The sequence below is a fragment of the Blennius ocellaris genome, assembly GCF_963422515.1.
Source record: "Blennius ocellaris genome assembly, chromosome: 1".
Taxonomy (NCBI): domain Eukaryota; kingdom Metazoa; phylum Chordata; class Actinopteri; order Blenniiformes; family Blenniidae; genus Blennius; species Blennius ocellaris.
The window spans coordinates 22,513,205-22,537,773 of record NC_137650.1 but is presented as its reverse complement, the minus strand read 5'-3'; the positions used below and the strand labels follow the sequence as shown (position 1 = coordinate 22,537,773).

The window sequence follows — 24,569 nt, the reverse complement described above, 5'->3', positions numbered from 1 at the left end:
TTTGCTCCACAATGGACTGGCGAGCTGTCCAGGATACATCAGCTGGGATCAGGGCCAGCACCTCACTTACACTCAGTCTGATAAAATCTCAAAGACGGATGACTGGAATGACTGTATTTATTTGGATTTGATGTGGAAAGCCTTATTTCTCCGCTTTCTGGTAGTTTTTGAATTTTCTAAAAAGCATAAACGATCTTGGAGTAACAGTGATAAGACATATGTATGCCAGATCAGTGACGCCAGTATCATAAGAAAAGGGCTATGAAAACATTTCCAAGGTCATACTGTGCATGTTTTGTCCCGGCACAATGGTAAATGGATTTCACTTATATAGCGCTTTATAGCTGTGTGAGCAGCCCCGAAGCGCTTTACATAGCTCACCACATTCACACAAACATTCACACATCATTGGAGCGACACACAATGTCAGATTGTCCGAGTTCTTCCTTCATATCAGGTGTACAAATCTAAAAAGTTCCCTGACAACTTAGACGCTTTGATTTGCTTCCCCAGCACAAAGTATGCATTACAAGTACAACAGCTTCCCCTCATTAGAAAAATATACCCAGACCTGATGGTAACTGCAACAGAAGGCCCGTCAAGGACTGAAAGGGAGGATTGAAGAAGAAATTAAAATGCGACAGCTGAGAAACATTGGCATCTCTTTGGTCAAACGAGAAATCAAGCCTCATCTTGTCCTCGGAGAAACTGAAACAGAAACCTGCTTTTAAAAGATTCACTGTGCAAAAGCCAAACTGCACATTTGCAGGGGTGTGATGGAATTACAGAGAGCAGGAAAAGTGCGACCACACTAAATCTCCAAGAGATATCCATGCTTCCCATAATGAAGAAGGCATTCCAGGAAAAAAAAATGTACCCGTTTTTTTTCTTTTCTTTAAAAAAAAAATCTTGCTCGGACTTGACCTTGGCTGCAAAGACTGTCAACATCATGTGATTTCAGTCTCGCTGGCAGACATGAAAATAATGTTGATGCTTCATCACAAGACTTAGAGCTTCCTGGATTTATTGTAAAAAAAAAAAAACAACAAGCCCATTACACATACAATACTTCAAAAGGAGACACATGTTACAGAACGTAGGGAATGAAAGACAACCAGCTATAGTAACAAAGCCAAAAAGTCTCTAAAATAGTATTAATATGTACAGTATGAAAGTCATTTCCTTCATTGCAAGGATAAAGAATTGCCCTCTGGGATTAATAAAGCATCTCTACTTTATTCTCTGCAAAACATCAAATCAAAGAGGGTTTGTGAGGAATCACTCAGACTTACTTTTGAAGGCTCAAAGTGCCAATTATATCAGAAAATCTTGTCCCAGCTGAAGCTAAAAAGAAAACAACTCCAGTGCTCCAGTTTCCAGGACAAACAAATGGAAAGTCTGAACAAACGTATGAGCTTGAAGAGAAATGGCCAAAACACACATCCCACACAGCCGTTCAAATCTGAAGATGAACGGCTCAAAAAAAAGAAGATCTCAGCCTGCATGTTGATATATGGAACATTCACATCTAAATTCATTGCAACACGTCAGCATGAACACAAGGACAAGACAAAAAGCAACAAAACAGATTTCCATTCACCTTTTCATGTGCCTTAAATAAAAAAAAACATTAAATATAATCCCTGTCGTTTCCTTCAAAACACTACAGGGAAGCCAAACACTGGCAGACGTTTTTACTAACATCATCTTCAGTTCTGCTTTATATTCTAGAAGCAAAGGGAGCCTGAACCTCAGGTTGGGAAACCATTATGTGATGAGTTTTTTGTGAGAACACAGGGATTAATGGTTAAGTTATTTCAATAAGCGATATTTTGTTTTGGCCGATTCGACTCCCACCACATTGATGCTTACAGGCGATGAAGTAAAGAAACAATACGTCTAAAACCATCCAGGCCAATATTCAGTTCAGTTCTGACCCTAATATGTCCAACACTTTCTGAGAGCATGAATAACCAGCAATTTCCTGTTTTCGAGACCGTTCAAAGTCACGAGTGCAGAAAGTTATCAGCGCAGCTATTTGAAAACCTCAAAAATGTAATATTTCAACGAGGATAACCTGCTAATTCCCGACCGTCTCTGCCAAGCAGATAATGATTTCCATCCTCAGTCGCTGTCCTACGTCTCATTCCGCCTCGTTCCAGTCGCTCCTGACGCTTCACTGGGAAATACAGTACTATCATCAAACACGCAGACTTACGCTGGCTGGAGTCTTTACTTTCAAAACAAGCCTGAGGGGAAAGTCTTCTCTAGGTTGCGTAAGTTTTGATGATCAGACAGTGAGACTTCAGTTCACACACTGGCAGAGATTATTGGAGACGCGATGGAGCCCAGAATGGCACGGGCCGGAAAATGAACTGTATTTAGGTGAGCTGCAGATCACGGCGGACCCTTGCATGGAAACTGTGGAGTTGGGAAATGAAAAAATACAGCATTCGGGATTGAGGTTACAGATGAGAGCGTGATAACAATGTGGCAGTGTCGCACACTGTGGCTTGGGGCCGGAGGTGAAACATAACAAGAGCTGGAAATGATGCGATAAGCACAAAGCTCTGTCTTTATAGTTCGGATGGGGCCGAGACCTATTAAAGCCTCCAGTGTTGACAGCCTGAAGTCCGCAGAGAAGGAGATACCACAGCAGCACCCTGAAGAGGCGCAAATGAAAAGATGGGAGGCTCTCCTGCAGGTCGGAGTGGGTACACTGTAACAGAGATGGAGCTGGGTAAAGGAGGAGGTCTGCAGGGAGCACATTCTCCGGCCTGACCCCGGCATTCCTGGAAACAAACCCTCATTTCTACTAAACCGAACCTCATCTTTGCACATTTCTCACATGCTAGTACACACCGGCACAAAGGTTCGCGTCCACTTTCAAATGAGCAGACGGGAACTTTGCCAAGTAATACCGATATAAGCAAATGTGGTCTTTTCAAAACTGTATGTCTAAGATTTCGCAGGCCCGATAAAATTCCAAAGATTTCAGCTCATCAAAAACACAATGCAGCTTTCAAGTTAAGACACAAAACAGGCCCCCCGCTCCTTTCACGGGGGTCGGGCTCGCATCCCCTTTCCTACAGCACACTGACCCACTTATTCAGCGTGTCCCAACCCCCGCTGCTATTATTGTGTGAAACAAACTAATCATTCATTGCTGGCTGAGGTCCACAATTACCCCCACTCTTTCAGGGCGCAGAAAGAAGAGGGGACATGACGCGACTCAGGAACGGTGGCTCATTAGATTAGTGATGCCTTGCCACTGCAATTAACGGGCATACAGAGCAATTTGGTGCTCCAGTTTTTCAGCATTCTTGTCCGCATGGACAGTCCCGGTCACCGCGAATGTCAAGGGACACAAAGAGAAGAGAGCCAAAGAGCTGGTTGAAGATGAACACTTCAGAGTTGCTCTTCCCCCCCCCCCCCCCCCCTCCAATCTTATGCAAATACAAAATTTTGCAATATTGGGCAGCATTAAATATTTGACTGAATTAGCAAACATGAGCAGTTAACAATTTGCATAAACTGCAAAAATGCAAACATCTCCTTTGACTATAAAGACGATATTGAGGTTAAAACTTGTACACAGTTGGAGGCGACAGTCCTCTGAACTGCAGATGAGTCGTAAAGCCGAACCTTAGGGAGAAACATTACTTGAAGGAGATTGGTGGGGGGGGGGGGGGTCTCCAACCAGCTCTTTGAGACCCTAAAAAGAGACAAACAATGACCTCATCCTGCCAAGTGTTTACAAATCAAAAGAGGGTAAACCCCTGTTGACAAACTCCCTCGGGGGAGCTGCACCTCTGTTTGACAATGGGAAATGTTCTCGTAGACCTGCTGCTCCAGAGTGTTGCCGTGGACCCCCATCAGGCCTGCAGGAAGCCCAGAACAAGGACAACTTCCACTTATTGAGACAAACAGGACACACGTGAGGCAGACGGCGACCTCCTGATAAAACAAAGTGTCTTCAGCCATGTTTCAGAGCGCCGTCCGCTGCCATGCCCCGCCACTCGTCTTGTCCAAACTCGGCTTCCTCCATTTGTGAAACAACACCTGGAAAAAATGCTGCTTTCTGTTCTTTAAAAATTCATGTTGACACATTTTATTACTGAAAAATGTTAAGTAACACTGCTCTCTGTGTCGCATTGTTCAGCAACAAGGATATTACTGAGATCAGCTTATTTTTTTGACACTTCAGAAATGACTATCGTGAAATATTTCAACGAGGATACATCAGAAAACCTCACACGTGGATAAATGTCTCTAAATCTTCTCATCGAAAAGCGCTCTTCCAGTAAAAGCTCCTCCACAGAGGAAGAAGCGGAGATAGTCTAACAACACACACTTCTGACTAATAGATTTCCCAGAAGAAAAAAACAAGGACGGGTTACATTTAACTATTACAATGTGTTACTCTGCTGAAGATTGGGAACTCAAGCTCAAGATTACACAAAAACCTCTCATGGCAGGAGGCAAACTCTCCTTTAACTCCGCTGTCCCAGGCAAAGACCATCAACGGTCCAGAACTCTACAGTCTGGATCTTTTAAAGCAGGTAAACAAACACGCACTAAGCCGTTGGTCAACATTTCTCGAAAACACGTCTTAAACAAATTCCCTTCAACAAGTATAACTGAGATTTAACGTGTGAACTGATGTGTCACTCAGTCACTGCTGAAACTTCACAGACAAGTAGAGGAGCAGTCTGACACAGTGAAGTCAGCTAATAACACAAAGCCTGCTTGCCTTCGTTTTGTTTTTAAAATCGATGCAATGCGGAAATACAGACTTTCGAGTCCCAAGCTTACTCTCCACACTCCATTGCCAACTATTTTAAAAGCAGCCTGCCGGTGTTTTGATAGTCAATGCCGCAGCTGTGAAACCAGTGAGAAGGTGTAAATAATGTCACTTCAAAGGAGGGCAGCAACCTCTGACGATGAACATATGGTACAACTTACAATCAAACACACTCACACACATTGACAATTCCCCTGATGCTGGGCTTATCTCCACACCTCCCTGTGACTGGGTGTGTTTCTGTAACAGAGGGAGCCCAAGAGGAGGAGGAGGAGGCACAGCCAAACTGGAGGAGACTGTCAGGGAGGAGAGAGAATCAAATGGGGGGGGGGGGTGATTACCTGCTTGCTGTCCTCCAAAGACTTCTGCAGCCTGCTCAGCTCCTTCTCATACTGCTCCTTCATCTTATCCACTTCCTGGTCGTGAGCGGCCACTTCCTCCTTCAGGGCCCCTTTCAGAGCCGTCAGCTCCCGTTCTCGCCTCCTCAGCACCTCCTCCTGATCCTCCTTGGCCAGGAGAACTTCTTGCATCTCCACCTTCAGTTGCATCATGTCCTACAGAGAAATAAGACTTTACTGCAGGTCGTGAATCAAAGAAATGGACAGGAGTCGAGTTAAGTGCATATCGCTGTGGTGTAGATCTAAAACAAACACCGACAAGCTCGTCATAACATTAGGTACTACATTTTAAATTATCTGGAATGTGAGCTGAATGTTAAAAATGTTCATGGTTGAACTATTTAGTAGAGTAGAAAAGCTTCATTCTTTCGCCCTGAATTACAGTGAGCGGCTGCAACAGTTCCTCCACACTCGGAACAAAAAGATCCATTTCTTTTGTCTCCTACTCCGGCGAACACAGCGGCTCACCGCCACGATGACGTCTTTCTCTCCGTCGGCGTTTGACTTCTTGGCCGAGTCGAGCTCGTCGTGCATCTCCGACAGCTGGTCCTGCAGGTCTCTGATCTCCGTCTGGTACTGCTCCCTCTCAATCTTCACCTGGAAAAGCCTGATAATTCACAAAACATGTCACAACACTGCACAGGTCCTCATATGCACGCCCACTCGCACTCGAAAACACCCCGGCCCCACCTGCACTTTAATTCACACATACAAATAGCAGCACCTGTGTGGGGGGGGGGCTCAATGTGAGGCCTGTGGAGCTCCGGGGTTAACATGAATACGCCAATGATGGAAAACCAATAATGTCTAAAGTGCCTCTACACTGCAACACTGAGTGGGAGGCTGATAAGTGATGTGAGACACCTCAAACAAATCTCCACAGTCGTGTCGACTCAAGCAGAACATCCACTCCTGCAGCTGAAGGAAATAACTCAAAAGGTAGCTGGAATGGCTTCACGCCAAATAACTGCAATACCGCTTGTTTGAATCGCGCTTGAGATCCTTGCTGCATACCACACTCCTCTCTCTCTCTCTCTCTCTCTCCCCCTTACTCTCTCTCTCTCTCTCTCTCCCTTACTCACTCTCTCTTTGTCTGTCTTCATTGATTCATGTCAGCTTTCAAGTGTCAAATAAAAGCATAATTAATATTAATAAGAACAGACCGAGAGGAGATACTCGCTGTTCTCCAGCCTGAAAAAAAAAATACACAGCGAGGCAGAAACTACAGACGATAATCGGCTGACACTTGATAAGTGAAGGGAGCTGGATTCAAAGAGCAAAAGAAAAAAAAAAGGAAACTCGCTATACTACTATGCTATATGACGTACACCAATAATTCCATGTAGGATAAAACTCTAATGGGCAGAGACCCATAGGATGAAATGCAGAAATGTTGAGCAAAAATATACTTTGGCATTAGTTCGGTTTGAAACATGCAAAAAGCTTCAAGGTGGCCACGCTCTGGAAACACAGGTGGACAGAGACGATAGTAAATAAGTGACCAGGACACATTAATATGAAGAGTGAATGATAAACCAAGGAAACTAGAGGAGAGCGAGAAGCTGCAGACGGAGAAGGTCACATGGAAACCCTTTCAGTAACCACCAACAGTCTAAGCTGTGTCACCAAGAAGCTTCCAGCAGGAGTTGTTTTGTTCATATTTTTTTTTCAAATATTGTCTCTTAATTTTAACCTGAAACTAGGAGCTTCACCAAGAGATAAGAGTTTTTTGCTCAACCCCCCCACAGTACTTATTTATTTCAGTGGCACCTAAACATATCAGTCAGGTATAAAAGTAACGACAGTCATTTATTTTAAAAACAAAAGTAAAGAAATTGACAAGCAGTGAAAAGAGCTGAATAATTTTTCGGGGATTATTAGCAAAGATTATGGAAATAAAACCCAGCATGACAATACAACGGAGAGGACAGTCAAGTTGATTCACGGTTGACCTGTCTGTATTCAACACGGTCACCCTGCACTCACTCGTCCACCGTTGTCTTTAGCTCAGCTTCTGCTTTGGAGAGTTTTTCCCTGAGCAGCTTGCACTCCTCCAGGCTCCGCTGCAGTTCCTGCTGCAGCTCCTTCAAACTTGCTGCCGTCCGTCTGTCAGCTTGATTTTTCTGAAAGTCAAACACACAAAATTATCAGTAATCTAATTTCTGTTCAATGAATAGAGCCCCTTTGTTGTTTTTTTTGTTTGTTTTTTAAAATCCTCTTTAAACAAAGCTGTCTGGACTTAATTGAACTTTTTGTTGTTTTAAAAATGTCCAAAAAAATGAATTAAGTGCCTCTGCCCCCTTTCTACAAGATAACTTCAACTTACTATATGCATTTCAAGGTATTATGGACTGCATGTCTTTTAAGGGTATGAAGCTTTGTTTCTCTACTTTCCGGTAGTTTGAAATTCTGAAGATGTCATAAAAGGACAAGGAGTCATACTTGAGACGAACACGTATGTGAAATCCTTTGAACAAGGAGAAAATAGCAATAATAAACAAACGCTTCATGAACTCCAAATACACTTAACATTTTATGTGCAAATAATCTCTAAAAGGCTATTCCATAAATGTTGTGCCTTTACAGCACAAAACACACACTTTTGATGATGTAATATTTAACCATTTCTTAGAGAATCATACTTTTTTTCCAATGGAGAAGCATTTTTATCCTATATGTTCTATTCTGTACCAGAAAAATTTGCTTTTGTGTTCAGCTCAGCTTAGCCAACTCTACAACCAAACATTGGTCTTAAATTCAACAAGTTGAACAGTAATCCCTCAAAGCTCCTTTTCCACCAAGACCTTGATTAAAGGATATTCTCAAACAAGTTCAGCAATAAGCCAACGTGCCAACACAAACTGGGACGGGTCGGGGGGGAAAAAACTGCCGTCGGGTTGTTACCGTGGTTTGCTCGTCCAGCCGTCTCTTCAGGTCAGTGATTTCTTTCTCCAGTGCAGCATTTTGTTCCTTCAGGGCTTTAGTCTGAGCAGAAAAGTCCAGCGACTGAGAGACAAAAGGACATTTCAGAGTTGTTCAATTGAGCCACTGCAAACAAATATGCAAGCTGAAAATATACACTTTACCCCTCAAATATGCAGATTTTGACTTGGGTAGAGCTACGATTAACATAACTCCCAAGATGCTTTTCATTTAAAATGTCTGGTTTATATACGGGCTAGAAACTGTAACTGTTACTCTCGCAGTGTTGTATTAAACTGTATCTTATAATTATGAGTCACCTCCATTACATACTGATGCTTCAAAATGAAAAATGAAAAAAGAACTCCAGACAAAGAGTGTGGACTCATAGACCGAAATCGCATGCACAGTCTTGAAAGGCTTTGAAAACACGATTTTAATTTCCCTATCATCATCCTCAAAGTATAAAGAACTCGCCACACTTCTGCAACCAACAGTCAATGGCTTCCATAATATAACATGTGAATGCATCCTTTTCACATGTGGCTGACAAATCCCAGCGCGCAAAGTGCAATTTGCGTGGTTAAACAACAATCTCACCTTGTTGTCGCTCTGTGTGACCGACGTGGCGCGAGTCTTCAACGTCTGTATTTTCTCAAAGACAAGGTTGACCTTTCTCTTTGTCACGTCGTCGCTGTCACTGCTTCTGCAGACACACACACACACATATATATATATTTATAGTGTTGAAAACACACTTTGGTTATCAATGTTTTTCTTAAAAGGAAAAAAAAAAAAAGATGTTTTGAGGGATCAGGAATTAAGATTTTTCTGAGAACAGAGGAGTTCATTTCCAGTTTAAAAGAGGTCAGGAAGGATCACGCTGCTTTGATGTGTCACCTCACAGCACAGACTGCTTCATTGCACAACCCAATAAACTGTGAGGGATATGAGGACCTAACGTGTATGACGGCCGTGTTTATGTGTGGACTGAGGCGATGCAAAGCCTCCGTCTACTCCCGATATATCAACTAGAAATACAGCTGCAAAATGGTCTTCAGTAATATAACCGTGCTCAACAAGCTGTATTTTATACATATCATCGAAAGTTAAAAAAGGGCAGAATTTTTAGTGTGCACGGACTCACACTAAACCAGCCACACCCACATATTTTCTCTGTTAGGCCAACTCTCTCTGGTTTTAATAATGACTTAATGATCATAAACATACCAGACCAGCCCACCGTATTGTTCAGCAAAAAGATAAATGTCTATAGTACCAGCATCTCCTTTGTTCCTTTCAATGGTTGAATTCTCAATCAGACAATGATCAACAGATTAACAGATTTTCTCAAACTCACAGAAGCACATTTCTTCTCTTAAACCAACCATCACACTCAGAAAACTTGAACTGCACCTCTTTTTTCTCACATGAGGCATTTTATTTCGATAAATTGTGCTTCTGACACAGAAAGCAAGACCCCCATAGCGCTGACCCCCCGCCCCCCCAACCCCACCCAGTCTTTCCTCATACAGCTGATTTTCATTAAACCTTCATAACTCCTGTTGGTCAATGTTTGTCTTCAGAGCCTTGGGAATGTGGCTCAGTTTCAGCCTTGGCACTTCCATCTGCGTTTCCTTTCCCTTTGTCCTGTGACTCCTGACCTGTGGCCCGACACACCCAATCAGTTTCCTGGTCTTTTCCTTCCATATCGCACCAAGATGGAATACAAACTGTTTCTGTACAATTATGAACACAGAAAGCAAAGTGCTGCGGAATTCAAACTGTTAAATCAGTTAAATCCACCTCCGCCTCCCTTCAATAACGAAGATAAATCGAAGCTGCATGTAACCTTTTCACCCAGCTTGCCTACCCTCAACGCAGCATACGTATCTGATTACAGAAACAAACAGAGCGTTCCCCTCATTTCACACTGCACCAATAAGAAAGTGGAGTGCGAAAGCGAGATCCTGAAGAAAAACAAATTCCAGACAACTGGATCGCTCACAAGCCGGGATGGGAGGGCAAGAAGACCACATTCTTTAACTTTTATCACAAACAGACCAGCGCCGACTTAAAACAAAAACGTTAATGTACCACCAGAGAACAGATTCTTCTTTCGTGACGCATCCCCGCTCACGCAAAATGTTCAATTTGAACAATGTACTCGACCCACGACCCCTTAAATGTACCAAGCTTTTTTCACAAATATGAAGAAATACAGCGACTGAACAAATCGGCCTGAACACTTAAGTGCAAACAACTTACCCATCCTTCAGGTAACTGAACAAAATTTGTTTCGCCGTCTCTTCGTGACTTTGTTGTGAAAGCTCCTGCTGACCTTTCAGGAGATCCGGCGTTGCCTGAAAGTGACAGAAAATGATGGAGATTTTCAATGAAACGAGATTTTTCAGTTGCACAGAACATTTTTTTTCTCCTTAACAATTTATTGCTTTTGTAAAACAAAGGAAACTATCGTATTTTAAAAAAATATTATCAATAACATTAATCTTTAAATCAAAATTTTAAAAAGCAAGTTAAAATCTGGGTATTTCGCTTCTTATTTTTTTAAATGTCACATCTGAAGCGTCTATATCAGCGGTCTCTCGATCCCCGTCCTGCATGTTTTAGCTCTCGGTGCTTTGACAAATTTAAATCTAAAGATTGCATCATCGCCAAGCTCCTAACAAACGGTCATTGCAATCAGCAAGGAAAGACCTAAAACTTGGGAGGACAGGAGCTCTGCAGGACCAGAGACCGAGACTAATGAAATACATTGTGATTCACCACCAGCAGTGAAGAGAAGTGCACCGAACTAAAGAGATCCGTGCAGCCATTTACCTGAACATCTGCTTCTGAAGCAGCCTTCTTGTCTGCGGTGGAGGACAGCTTGGTCGACAGCGACGTGGTCGAAACCTTCCTCACAGGAGCGGCGCTCTCCTCGCCGTCTTTACGTTTGAAAGGGAGTGAAGACGAGTAGGTCTCTGGCTTCTTGTAACCCTGTATGGAGCCCAAACTCTTAGAGATGGTGCTCTGAGGGGAGCCGGGTGCACTGATGGCGCGAGATGGCTCCTTGGAGTCGGCCTTGCCGTCCGCGGCCGTCAGCCAGGAGTCCTGACCGCCGGCCGTCTTCTGCAGGCGAAGCTGCGACGGCCGCAGGACGTGCTCCATCGACGTGCCGCGACAGCGGCTGAACTCATCGGAGCCATTTCTCAGACCGAGGGCGCTGTCCACGCTGCGAGAGCGCTTCCTGTCCTCGGGATTGATCCTGTTTCGGCGCCCCGCCCGCCCCCTGCGCTGCTGACCGCCATCTTTGCCGTCAAACTTGTCGATGAGCTCGTCGACACCGGGGATGGAGCCTGTGTCGATGTCTCTGCCCGAGCCTGCGTGGAAGGGAATGTAGCGGCGGTTTTCGTGGCGGTTTATGGTGTCTGCATACAGGGCCTCCATCTCCTCGTCCACCAGAGGCTTAGAGGTGGACGACGCAGAGGAGTGGCGCGAATGAGAAGACGACTGCAGGACTGGCCCACTGGAGTCAGTCCGGCGTAGGGGAAGGACATCAGGCTCTCGCCGGCTCCGCTCCAGGCTGGAGTTGGCACTGCTCACCGAACTGGGAGATCTGCACGACGCCTTGCTCTGCTCACTCACTGGACTCACCGAGGAGGGCTGAGGCGGGACCGAAGACGCCGACGGTTGCTGAGTTTTAGACGTGGGCTTGGACTGAAGCGGGTTCAGCTTGGTAAGATACGGTTTGACCTGGGGCTGAGCCAGCTGCTGCGGCGGCGGCGGCGGCCTGGTCTGAGCGGGCTCAGACGGAGACTTCCGTCTCGCAAAGGCAGTCTCACTCAGGCTCCGGGATGACAGCTGTCGCGTCTCTTGTGGCGCCGAATCGTTTTTCCTCTCCAGGCTTGATGATCGGATGTGGGCTGAAGCATTCTGAGAAGCTCTGGAGGAGAAACTCTGGCGCTGGTTCCCGGTATCAGTCTGAGGCCTTGAAGGCAGGCTGCGGGAACCGTCAAAGTTCAGGGTGTTGGTTTTTGGATCATACGGCTGCAGTATCTCTGGGTGCTTCTGAAAGTTAAGAAGGGACGACGCTTTCTGTCCTTGGGATTCTGAAACCCCATTTTGAGAATCAGTGTAGTACATCATCTTCTGGGACCTGTACTCCATGAAGGGGCTGGTGGAGCCGGCCTCTTTGCCTCCTCTGAAGTCATACTCCTGGTAGTTATCGATGAAAGAGCCATCCGTGTCGATGTACCCATTGCTGTGTGGGTCAAAATAAGGTTGAGGAACCCCTTCCTGGTTGTTGAGGACTACATAAGGGTGTCCATCGATGCCTTGGACCCGGATGCTCAGACCGTACGAGCCAGCTCCATTACTTTGGGGCCGGGATGGACGGGGCATCTGAGCGTAGCCCCGCTGTGGTCCGGTGTTAGGAATGCCAGTCACTCTATACGACTCCATCAAGAATGCAGATGGAAAATAAATCCCTCTCCCTGGATCAGGTGCCCCACCTCTGAAAGCAAAGAGTGAGACATGCGGGATTAGCCGGAGATGAGACACAACGCATTTTTAATAACGTCCACAAATATTTCTGAGGCCCTTATTGAGTAATGAAGCATCTGAGGCTGGCTGCTCCAAATTATGTGATTTTCTTGCATTTCCTGTTCTAATTCTCCAAACTTAACATGCTGTTTTCTCTCTGTGTGGATCTTTTCCGTAAAACTACTCCGATAATGAGCTCTGGCAAAAATGAAGGACCAAGACAATAAGCTCTGTGTCTCGTCTGCATCGTCTCAAATCTCAGGTTGTTTGGAAAAAAAAAAAAAAAAGATGAGTCAACACCTGTCAGCCTTTTCTTCTCTTTTTCTTTTTTTTGTTTTACACCAAAATCCACCAGGTGCTAGTTAAAGAGACCTTAACAGGTGTGTGACTAACAGCTGAGATATAAGAAAATGAATGTTTATTATACAGGTCGAAGAGGTTAGGAGAACGCCATGTACCAGTAGGAATACTTCAGTGTGAGTCAGGGAGACCTGTGAATACCTCAGATGTGTCATTTCACATTTTGAAGGAGGCGTGTTTGCACCAACAACAGGTTTGCCTCAGAAATTTACAAGTTTAAATGAAGTAGTTCATTTTTTCATATAATCCATTTCAAGCAGTTCAGATAATATCTTGAAATATATTTCAAGACTTAATTGATTGGAAAATGTTTTGATTCATGAACAATACTGGCTCACAAGATAGCATAACATTCCACAAGATCCCACGCATTCCCGTTTTCTCTATAATTTTAAACATCTGTATTGTGCAGCTGCATGTCTGTGGTCATATACAGCAGCACAGTGTTTCGCCGTCCATGACAATATAACTCGCAGCTCCTGGTGACAGGAAATACCATGAAAGAAGGGCAACAGCCCCGTTCCTGTCACATTTACAATTATTCTCCACTGGTCACCACTTGTGCAAATTTGTAGCCGGATAAGAACGCAGGTGGCGGCAAATATCAAACTGTGTGCAAATACCAAAAGTGTGCAGTTCAGGTGGCATTCGCGCTGGTAAAGACAAAGCCATCAGCATCCACCATGTGTTTCTCTGGACAATGGGCTTTCAGCAGGTTCCTGTTTGCCTTGCTGATAGCGTCCCATTCTATCTTTCAACACAAAGATGGCCCAAGACGGGTCTGGAAGAAGGACACTGATAAGACTGAAACAAAGGCAAGAGCAGAATATATCAAAGCGGCATGAAGTGGGTCAAGACTGAGCTCAGGCCTCTGACGAAAGAAAACACACAGATCTAAAGGCTGGGTGATAAAACTCGGACAAGATATACAAGTACTTGTCATCCAGCAGAGATTTTCTACACATTTGTCTTTGGATGTGTTAGGTTATCAAATCGATGTACATGGTGGCCTTCTTAAACGTTCTGTTATAGTATCTGTGTGTTAGTGCGATAACGTTTGGTCACTGTCCAACTCCGCCGTCTTCCACGCATCTCGGCTCCTAAATCCTCAATCATAGTGATTAAAAACGAGGCACAAACAAGTATCTCAGTTGTTGCCAACACAAACTTGTGTTGGGCTGCGACTGTTCTGTCCTGATGCTTCTGCTTGGTCTTGAACCCTTCAATGTGCATGAGAGAGGAAAGAAGAAGGCCAAGGTGGAGAGGAAGAGCGCTGCACAGCACAGATTAAAGCCAAAGACGACACAATGCATCCTTTCATCCTCAGGAGTCGCATGTGTCCAACACACACGAGCCCCAACAAGTGTCCAAGTATCTTCCTCTCATTGTGTTTTGTCTCCGTAAAAGGAAGAAACCTCCAGCAAACTGGCCTCCGGCCATCATTAGTGGCAGTGCTGGAAAGGCCGGGATGTCATGGCCCAGGCTGTGATCTGAGCAGAGGAGAGGAGAGGAGAGGAGAGGAGAGGAGAGGCTGCAAAGCCCAATTGACTAGTTTTCTGACTCCATCTTGACACTGTGTAAACATCTACAGTCATGACACCACGAAGACAGCATCTCGGCCACGATCGACCCAGAACAGAGTGGAGGTCCTGGGGTCTCTTCAGAAAACCAGGATTTACACACTGTGGGAAAATACCATGAAGTTACGCAACATGAATGGGAGTCAGTCCACTAATCTGGAGCGACAGGTACAGTAAATGCAACATGAGCGCACGGGAGCGACTGTAAACACACATTAAACTACAGTCGGTGTGTAATTATGAACCAAACACCCAGTTTCACAGCGCAGCGTTGCAGCATTCTGTTGGATCATGAGGAGAAACAGCGGTTTGACGCACTTTGCGGTCATGGAGCTGCAACAGGTGGAACGAAACCCTGAGATGTGCTGGAAATGCTCACACGTTTCTAAAATATACAACCTTCCCTTCCTTTAGTCGAGACAGTAGAACGTTGGATTGGCCTGTTAGAACTTTTTTTTCTTTACCTTGTATCGGCTCTACTTGAGTTTTTTTATCGGCTTTCTAAACTCTCGCTCAGACTTTAAAAAAAACTTTCCAAGTTACTCACCCGCGTCTTTTCTCTCTCCTGCTCACTTGTCGCAGAAAGCCAAAACAAACAAAAAAAGAGTTTATGCAAAGTGTTTAAGGGGCAGAAAATTTGGCACAAAGTGTCCCTCGCTGCACTTTTCCAACTTATTTAGTCCTGTCTTGTTTTCGGGGAGTGAGGGACAGGCGTTAGAGGAGATCCGTCCGTCCCTCCGGGCCGCTCCGCCTCCTAACACAAGCGCACAAACCCGCCCACCCACTCAGAGCGCAGTGCGCGCGAGGGTCCCGCACGGACCTGGACCTGGACCAGGACCTGGGCCTGGACCTGGACCGGGTCGGACCCTTAAACTGCTGCAGGATTAATTGTTGCAAAAAAAACACAAAAAACACACAAACAAAACATATTAATGAGGCTACTTTTCCCTGTTTTGATGTTTGAGTCTGTCATTATAAACAAAACTGCACAAAACCCATAAAAGATACCGAATTCTTTTATTTACAAAATATTCAGCAAGAATTACCAACTTAGAAAAAAAAAAAAAAAGATTTAGCGACATCTAAAACTCACACAAAAGTCAACTATTTCCTTTGATTTAATGAAACTCTACAAACCATCTAAAAAAAACTTCGTGCAATTTGCAGATGCATGTCTTTAAAACCGAGAGCGTCATCTAGTGGATGGTCCCCTGACCTGAAGGTAGTTTAGTTAATGAGAGCAGGCCCTGGTCACTGCTGCTGCTGCTGCTGCACACGTGCTAGTATGAATGACCTCCACAGATAAATCCAGTCACATGTTCTCTGGTTCAGGTGCAGATGTGGTGGGAGTCCAGGCGCCCCCCCCCCCCCCTCCCCAAACCTTTTGTAAACAGGAGCTGTAGTTATTATGCTGAGTGGATATGTTGGAAAAATAAATGCATTGTTGCAGAGTGGATATTATTTCTGTAAAGTGCCTGTGGTGAGCACCTTCTTTATGGGGAAGTGCAGGACTAAGCCAGCAGCATTAAGCAGTGATAAATAACATCTCGGAGGGCTTAAAGCAGGTCGCAGCAGGAGTGGGACTACAGTCAGTGTCCGTGATGCTGTGGGTGCTGTGGATGATATTCAATTTCCATCTTAAACAGGTGCATGCTGACGTGGAGCCTTATACTGTACGCAAATAATGCAAACCACAAGAACGAAACTGATCATAATCACCGAGTTTGCTTTTGTCAATTTGCGCCACGTGTAATCTGTCCGCTATTATCCTCAAACGCATTGTGATTCTTATTTCATTTTGTGTTCATTCACAGATCTCCTATAGCACTTCAAACATTCCGGGGTTGTGGGGTGCTGAAGCTGACTGGTTATCAGTCCAGGACAATCAGAGAGACACACACAGTCACACTCACATCCACACTTTAGATTTGAGGGTCACCGATTAATTTCATAGGCATGTTTTTGGATTAGTAACTGCTACAATAAGCATTCAGCCCTTCATTTTACTCATAATATGTCTCACTTGTGCTGTTTTAATCACTGAATGAATTACATTTTTACTGAAAAGTTCCCCATTTACACTTTATGGCTTGAGTCCAGTTATTAAAACCTGTCAACAATAACTGCAGATGTTGATTTCATTCATACAATTTGCCTCTACTTACAAATCTGTATCACGATTAGGTATTCATGCAGTTATTTAAGGTTGACTATTCTTTTTAATGTTAGAGTTTACAAACAACTTTTACATTTAGTGTTATATCATTCTGTTGTATGTTAGACGGAACCATTTTCCTACATGGCGTGCTGCCTGCATCTGCCCAGTCTAAATGAACATGAATGACCGCAACAAAAATTGTGGAAATTGTGGTTTCCATCAGTCAAAAGAGTAATGAAGTAAAAACAGGAATCTAATTAAAACTTCTTGAACCCTGTGGACAAAAAAAACAAACAGTTACACTGATGTCTGGATATTTGTATAAAGCTGAACAATAAAAAGCGTGTCATGCTCATCATTCAGAAGATTCTTTTTTTTATTTTGGACATTTTTTCTCCAATTTGGGCTCAAACAATTATTCAGTTATATTATATGTTATATCATCATATCAAATGATAAATTCATCCTTAATTGTTTGTTCAATAATTTAGCGAATGTTGGACCTTACAGGTGAGACAATCGTATTGTGAATTATAATGGAAGAATAAGCAAATCACAAGTAGATGGTGTTGTTATGGTTGCTCTGATGGATGGATGGATGGATGGATGGATGGATGGTTGGATGGATGGATGGATGGACGGACGGTCAGATTAAGCAGGAGTTTTATTCTCCAGAGCTGTATTGCATTTCATGGGGTTCACAGGAATGGTCTGTTTCCTGGACAATCCACCACAAAACATGATCAGACATTATGCATTCACTGTTGTTTCTATGAACCCTGCCACTGCAGTATAAACTGTATTAAAGTTGAGGCTCAGCTGCCCCCTTTGCCTTTGTAGTGGCCCACTGTTTATATTTGTGTCCGCAGAGACCGCGCAGCTCCGCAGCCTTTAATCTCAGCCACTGTGTTGGGTTACTACGGCACACAATGGGCGCTCTGTCCTCCGCTGGGCTGCCACAGCTGGGACCTCTGGGCATGCTCAGTACAGCCTTACCCTGATTATACTGTAAGAACCACTGTAAGGCTCTCCAGTAACAACTCTGGCTGACTGACATGTGGCAGAGGTGCCGGAGAGAAGCACCCGTTTGTTTTGAATTCATCTTTTTTTATTTTTCAATCCGAAGTCAGACGCATGATGAAAAGGTTTTCGCAAAGTCGCTGTCGGTCGAAACAATATCGAAAAATTATGTTCCTAGTCGAATCCAGATGTTGGGAATTAAATTTGTACGTGTCATTTTTCACTCTGACGAAACATCACACAGAAATTAGAATAAATCCTGCATTGACACGAGTGCAGCCAACGACCCCGGAGGTCAACAAAACAGGTCAAGCTACCTCATTTGGATTTACAGTGCACTGCAGTGTCGAGCTTTAATCTTATTTCCTTATTAAAGGGGGAGGTAAACACTGTGGAAAGAGTATGGAGGTTTTTAGTCATGCAACTATATTATATAGTAATAAGGAAACTACATTCGCTGGTCACTTAGATGGTGATGTCTGGGCTAAAATGATAAAGTATGAAACTTTCTTTAACTCAATGCAATGGCATCTTATCTTATCTCATGTTGAATAGATTTTTATTGGACATATAACTGTTAGCTTTAAAAGTGATTTATAAATAGATTTGCACTGATAGAAGAGAGAAAAACAACAGTGTGCTGCATATTAAAATAAGTTTTCCTTCTCTGTTATCATGTATATTATATATATTATATGGCATCTTGATGTATGTGCCTTAGATACAGTGTAACAAAGTGTATCACTTCTACTGCAGCCGATACATCATCTCCCATGAGCGTTTAATATTTTGTGCGTGAATCTGTAAATGTGGTCAGACAAACTCGTTGTTGTGTGTCTCTGTCTATTTTCATGTGCTCAGTTTTTAGTTTCATGTGAACTCATCAAAGAAAAACTTCTTCCCACTGAGTTGAAATCTCAGAAAAGATCTGGGATCAGAAACTGCAACAGAGAAGTGGAGAGAAGAGACGAAACATGTTTAGTGCAGCTTGCATCCTGGAAGTAGCCGAGAGGCGGATGATCTTACTGTTGGAGCAGGAGGAGCAGGGGGAGCAGGGGGAGCAGCAGGCTCGTTGGTCCAGTTTCAAGGATGCGAGCCAAGGACTCTCTGTCATCTGGCCCCAGCCAGCAGCCATGACAGGAAGTCAGCCTTCAGACATGGTGGTCCCACTCCTACAGAAAACATGCACACCCACCACCAGGAGAAAAGGTCCACCGCACCCCCACGTGCTCTATCTATCCCTGCGAGGAGAGCTGGAACAGGACAGCCATGATTTACACCGCATCGCCGAGCTCGCCACAGACAGAGAGGAGCGATCTGCAGCTTCTCCCTGTTTTGTCGCCTCTGTTGGGGAACTGAACCTCGATCAGACCTCTGAGGGTGGCAGGACTTCTGTCACGCACACATCTGCATGAAGAAAACTCTGTGCATCCGTACCAGCTCGGAGATTTACAGACACAACAAGCCTCCAGGGTTCAGCGCGGCGTTTTTCGCAACATTTATAAGCTTCAGTTGAAGTGCAAAGTAGCTGATCGGGTGTGACAGTTCACAGACAGCAGTTTGTACCAGTAAGATAATTAAAAAACCGGCAGGGGTATATAGTCCTTGTCATGGCTGACTCTTTGTTATTGTCTACCGCCGTGGTTCTCAGCTGTACTCGCCGGGGGACTCACTGTCACAATTTAGAGAACTAGTCCACTCTTCAAATTCACTGATCTCGTTGTTGAAGGAATTATTACAGTATGCCAACACAAGTATGAATGACAAACTGACCAGGCAATGAAGATGTAGCAAAGGAAATATTCCCCTTTTAGTGTTAATCAGCTGCATTTTAATTACCGTACAACTACTGAGATGCAGAGTGGTAAAGTGTAGGTTCAGATGCAGTTTCAGTTTTGAAGGCTTCATCATTTCACATGCCAACACTTAACTGCACAAAACACCCCCCTTCCTCCTTTGTACCCCATATAATGAAAATCTGATTTAGATTTTTGGTGTTTTCCTGTGTCTGGAAATGCTTAATCAGCAAACATGAAACAACTGTGGCTTCTTACCTGTCGACCCCTCGCCTCCTACTGTAAATGGGTGCGATCAGACAACACTAGATTGGTTTATATCTTTACTTTTTTGTTTTGCTCATGAAAATCACTCAAAACAGGCCCGAAAACCACTTTTGGTTTGCAAACCACCAGTTGAGAATCACTGATCTTCAGTGTCTCTCAAACTGTCTTGTCCCTGAAGCTGTGGTCACACTCAACGCTGAGAAGCTTTTCGACCACACAAAGAGGCAGTGTTTAATTATCATCCACAAGAAAGTCAGCGTTCTCGAGTAATTGAGCTCCTGGATTGAACATCTTCATTCATGTCTGTGTCGGAATCAACTAACGCTTCAATATTTTTCATTATCGAGAAGCATGAGATCGGGGGATGTCCACTGTCACCTTGGCTCATTCTGACAGGAACAATGTCAGTTGCACAGTGGATTGTGTGTTGCTATATGCTTAAATTCTCTTGTCGTATTTGGGCAATCCATTGTCAAATAATCAAACTATATTCTATAGTGGATCATCAAATTAAGAGCCAATTCCAGCTGAGGGAGTGAAGGCAGGCAGGTTTACAATCAATCACGGTGAAAACACCACAAGGCGACACAATTTAGTCACAGGACAGGAATATTAAAACTGAAGCTGACAGAACTGACATTCAAACGTGGACGAGCTCTTTGCCCCCCCCCTCCAGTGATTAAAAAAATAGGAGCACAGAACATGTACAGTACGCTGCTATGACACTTTATTAAAAATAGAAACATATATTCATAGTACTTTTCATACAGACTACAATGGTCCACTGGTATGATTTTCCAAAAAGAGTTACATACTATAAAACACTCATTTGGCCTAAATCCACTGTAGAAAGGTCTCATAAAACAAAACAGGAACTAAACAAAATAATAGGTGTCAATAACCCTCCTTGTTTCTGAGCTCTTTCTATTACTTCTTTCATTTTTCTGTGCATTTTTCCCTCTCCCTTCAAAAAAAAAAAAAAAAAAAAAAAAAAGTTTATGCAGAGGTAAAATGTAAATATGGAAACAGAAATGGATGGATTTGTTTTCCAGCGAGAGAAATAAATGCACATACAATTGAGTTTAAAAAAAGATGGCACATTTATTGCAACATAAATGTTATATACATTGTGTTTTTCTGTTGAAAAAAGACAGAAAATATTCAAATCGTTGTTGCCGTTGTTTTGTTGTCTTTTTTTTTTAATGTGCATCAACAATCAACCTTTTTTATTTGACACAGGGACAAATCTTTAATCAATCAACAATGGAGACTGAAGAAGGGAATAAGAGGTCGCGTTTTTTTTGTAATCTGGAGCTCGTACGAAGCCTTTTTGAAATACGTATGGACGACGAGCAACAGTTCAGTCGCGTTCTTGAGACGCCATTTTTTGTTTTTGTAAATTTCTTGTAATAATGGACAGGTTATGGTTAATAACCGTACTTTTTACTATCTAATATAGTAAAATAAAGTAAGAAACTTTTTACTCAAAACTTTTGCTTTCAAAAATCTAGAAAGAGTAATATTTAGAATTCAAGAAATATTCTTACAGTATTATTGTATAAAATACTAACTACAGTGAAAAATAAGCCAAATGTTTTTTTTTTTTTGTTTTTTTTTAATCTTTTGATTTTCTTTTTTTTTCTCCATATATTATACAAGGGAAAGCATCTGGGAATACAGCAAAGTCTAACTTGGCAAACCGAGGAGCAAAGAAAATAAAGGAAGAACGGGAAATTGAACAAACAAAAAACAAAACAAATACAAACGTAAGCGAGCTGGACGTGACGTACATTATTACCCTCAATCAAAGTCTGCCGACACGAATGCAAGATTGAAGAATACTGAAATGAAGTACAAGGCCACGTTCACTCAGCTCGTCTTTTCCTCACTAAATAAAGTTGTCAAACATCTATAATGTAAACTCTTGCCGTGGCATCCTTCATTCTAAAGCCGGTTTATTAAACAGAATACTCATTCTGAATGTGGCAGCTTTGTTGACGGTGGAGATTATGAATGATGGGAACACAATATACAAAGAACTAAAATGGAATATAAAGCAAGTCTTAAAGACCAAAGAGTTTGATAAAAGGAGAAACATAAAGCATGCACGCTGATAAGGACATAAAAAGAATGAAATAAAGCCATGACCGATGTCTCCGAAACGTCCAATAAAGATTCCGATAAACTGCTTTAGTTCGTTGCTGCGCTACAGTTCAATGATATTCAATGCAATTCATGTAAGTGTTTGCCTGCGTGGCTTCACTGTACTGCACGTATCACAGCTTCAATCGAAACATCATTGAAACCCGGACTTCGTAATGCTGCAGGTCTAAAGGAAGAAGGATTTGTTACAACACAAATAAGCTTTACTAACCTTTACTCAGCGTTAACTGCGCTTAAAAGTCAATGTCTTGAGATATTAACAGAAAGAAAACTGATATGTTCATCAGGCCAGAAGAAAGTGTGGTCGTCGTTTTTGATTTTTTTTTTTTTTTTTTTTGTATTTTTCCATTTTGTTTTGTTTAAACTACATTTTCATTAAACGATCTCCGATTAGCTAGTTAGAAAAAAAAACAACAACAAAAAAACTCAAGAGAACAAAACCCACAAAAACAAGCCACTTCAGTGCCGACAACATGGTGGACCGGTCAGGAGGCTAAATGTCGATACGATCTGCAGAAACAAGTCACTGCTTACATTGAACACTATATGGCAAAGGAAGCGAGGGCCAGCCGACTCCACTCTCCCTTCAGTTTAAGACACTAAAAAAAAAAAAAAAAATGCAGGGAATGCTAATGTTTGCAGATAGTTTGCTCTCTGTGTTCTCACTGCTCTTTAACAATTAACCCCCCCCTTAAAAAAAAAAAAAATACAGCTGAACCTGAGCTTTCAGTGAAGCTACAGTTTGCCAATCGTCCATCAGCTCTGTGTGACGCTGCCGGCTCAGTAGCACACACGTATCTAAACTACACAGAAACAAACATAGGTAGTTTTTGGATACACATGTGGCCAGAGGCAGACTGAATAAAATATAAATATAAATAATCTATCCGTTTTTTCTTTATTAAAAAAAAACAAAAACAAAACAAATAATAATAATAATAATAATTAAAAAAAACAAACCCTGGGGTGGTTTACTTTTTAACTTGCTCATGGCAATTTTTTTTTTTCCATTTGGGTATAAATATCACTCTAAACTGGCCAATAAATTAATTTCGATCTTCTCAGTGCCCAAATCATTTCCAGTCATCTCGAGATAACTTACCCGGGCGGAGTGCTCAGTTTGAAAGGTGCAGTGTGTAGAATTAGGGAGGATCTGTTTGCAGAAAAGCGACGCGATATTCATGCTTAATGGTTCGTCCGTGCGCGGTCGCCACAAACAGAGAGTCGCTGTGTCTTGGGTCGACTTGAAAATGAGCCCTTCGTATATCTACTTGAGGAGCAGGTCCTCTTCAAGCCTTGGTTGTGGCTGTTGACTTGATGCAGACTGGTGGCCACTGGTAGGTTTCCCTCACTGTGAATCCTCCTACACGCTGGTCTTCTCACCGCTGACACTGGCAAACTATAGATCAACTGAAAAGCTACACGTTTCATCTTTTGAATTTACTCAACGTTCCCTTTAGACGTACACTTCATAGCGCAATAACATAATAAATAGGAGGGGGGGAAAAAAAGAAAAGAAAAGGAAACAGACAAACAAAAACAATTGCTGTTACAATGCATTCGTCAATTCAGTTTAGGCACAAGGCAATTTCCACATACGGTTGGAGGAGATTGCGAAGTCTCTGATTGTTCAGAAGCGACACACTTCTTGCAGACAGTGATATGTGCTGAAGTTTTTGTTTTTTTGTGGTGGGGAGAAATTTGCAGATGGAAACTGGTCGCAGCGAACCGGACGTCCGGCTCTTCTTCAATCTCAGGACTGGATTGTGTTAGACTCGTCGTTTTGCTTCAAGTGGTCTTGTCTCCTCCAATTGGGGTCACGAACTGTGAGTCCTGTCCGTCGCTGGGAAGCAAGGGTCTCCAGCTCACATGGGACAGAAATGATCTGCATCACTTTGATCTGGACGAGAGGAGGCGAGAAAACACACTGATCAGAGGTGAATACTAACAACCACAACATTTGCTAACTCTTTACATCTGTTATGATCGACTCTGGAGTGATTCAGAATTCTCCTCCTTCTGCTGCACAAAAACCTGCTGTGACATTTTTTTTTCAAACATTGTATCGTGCCTTGTTTTATGTGGAAATTAGCCATAGCTATACTTACAATATTTCAAACTGACATTAAAAATGCAATTTTGAATCTAAACTTTTGAGATGATCCGACGAGAAGGTGGATCCACACAGGTGAATTCACCTCTATTGAACTTTTATGCTTACGTTTTGCTCAAATTATTGACAAAAAAGCAATTTTTTGGTTGACAAACTTTCAGAACACAAGCCTTTTAAAGGAAACGTGCATGCATTTCTATTTGAGTATCGATTTCAAGTGAACATCTGTCCATGATAGTTCAGCTGTTTCTTCATCCAGCCTCAGCTGGGGGGTTCAACCCTAACCTGGATAAGATAAAATTCCTATTAAAACAATATATTATGGTACTTATACACCAAGGACTTAATGATTTCTTTCATAAATTTTTGGATAGTAATTCCAAAAACACAAATCACAATAAAAGTAGATTCAAAATATATTTTATCCACACAATAGGAAAATA

The 24,569-nt window shown here is 42.8% G+C and overlaps 2 protein-coding genes across 2 annotated transcripts in view; both read right to left on the bottom strand.

The window, feature by feature from the left end:
• cgnl1 (cingulin-like 1) overlaps positions 1-15,298 on the bottom strand; it is a 32,472-nt gene extending 17,174 nt beyond the window's left edge. Inside the window, exons 1-8 of the mRNA XM_080504368.1 lie at positions 15,157-15,298; positions 10,966-12,640; positions 10,393-10,487; positions 8,725-8,830; positions 8,107-8,208; positions 7,189-7,325; positions 5,671-5,809; positions 5,146-5,358 (exon numbers count right to left, since the gene is read on the bottom strand). Of these exons, the coding sequence (XP_080360494.1) occupies positions 5,146-5,358; positions 5,671-5,809; positions 7,189-7,325; positions 8,107-8,208; positions 8,725-8,830; positions 10,393-10,487; positions 10,966-12,588 (2,415 nt within the window). The 5' untranslated portion in view covers positions 12,589-12,640; positions 15,157-15,298. The remainder of the gene's footprint in view (positions 1-5,145; positions 5,359-5,670; positions 5,810-7,188; positions 7,326-8,106; positions 8,209-8,724; positions 8,831-10,392; positions 10,488-10,965; positions 12,641-15,156) is intronic.
• Positions 15,299-20,664: 5,366 nt separating this feature from the next.
• Positions 20,665-24,569, bottom strand: part of tcf12 (transcription factor 12) — an 80,150-nt gene continuing 76,245 nt past the window's right edge. The window contains exon 21 of the mRNA XM_080501769.1: positions 20,665-23,913. The gene's annotated coding sequence lies outside the window, so the exon portion shown is untranslated. The remainder of the gene's footprint in view (positions 23,914-24,569) is intronic.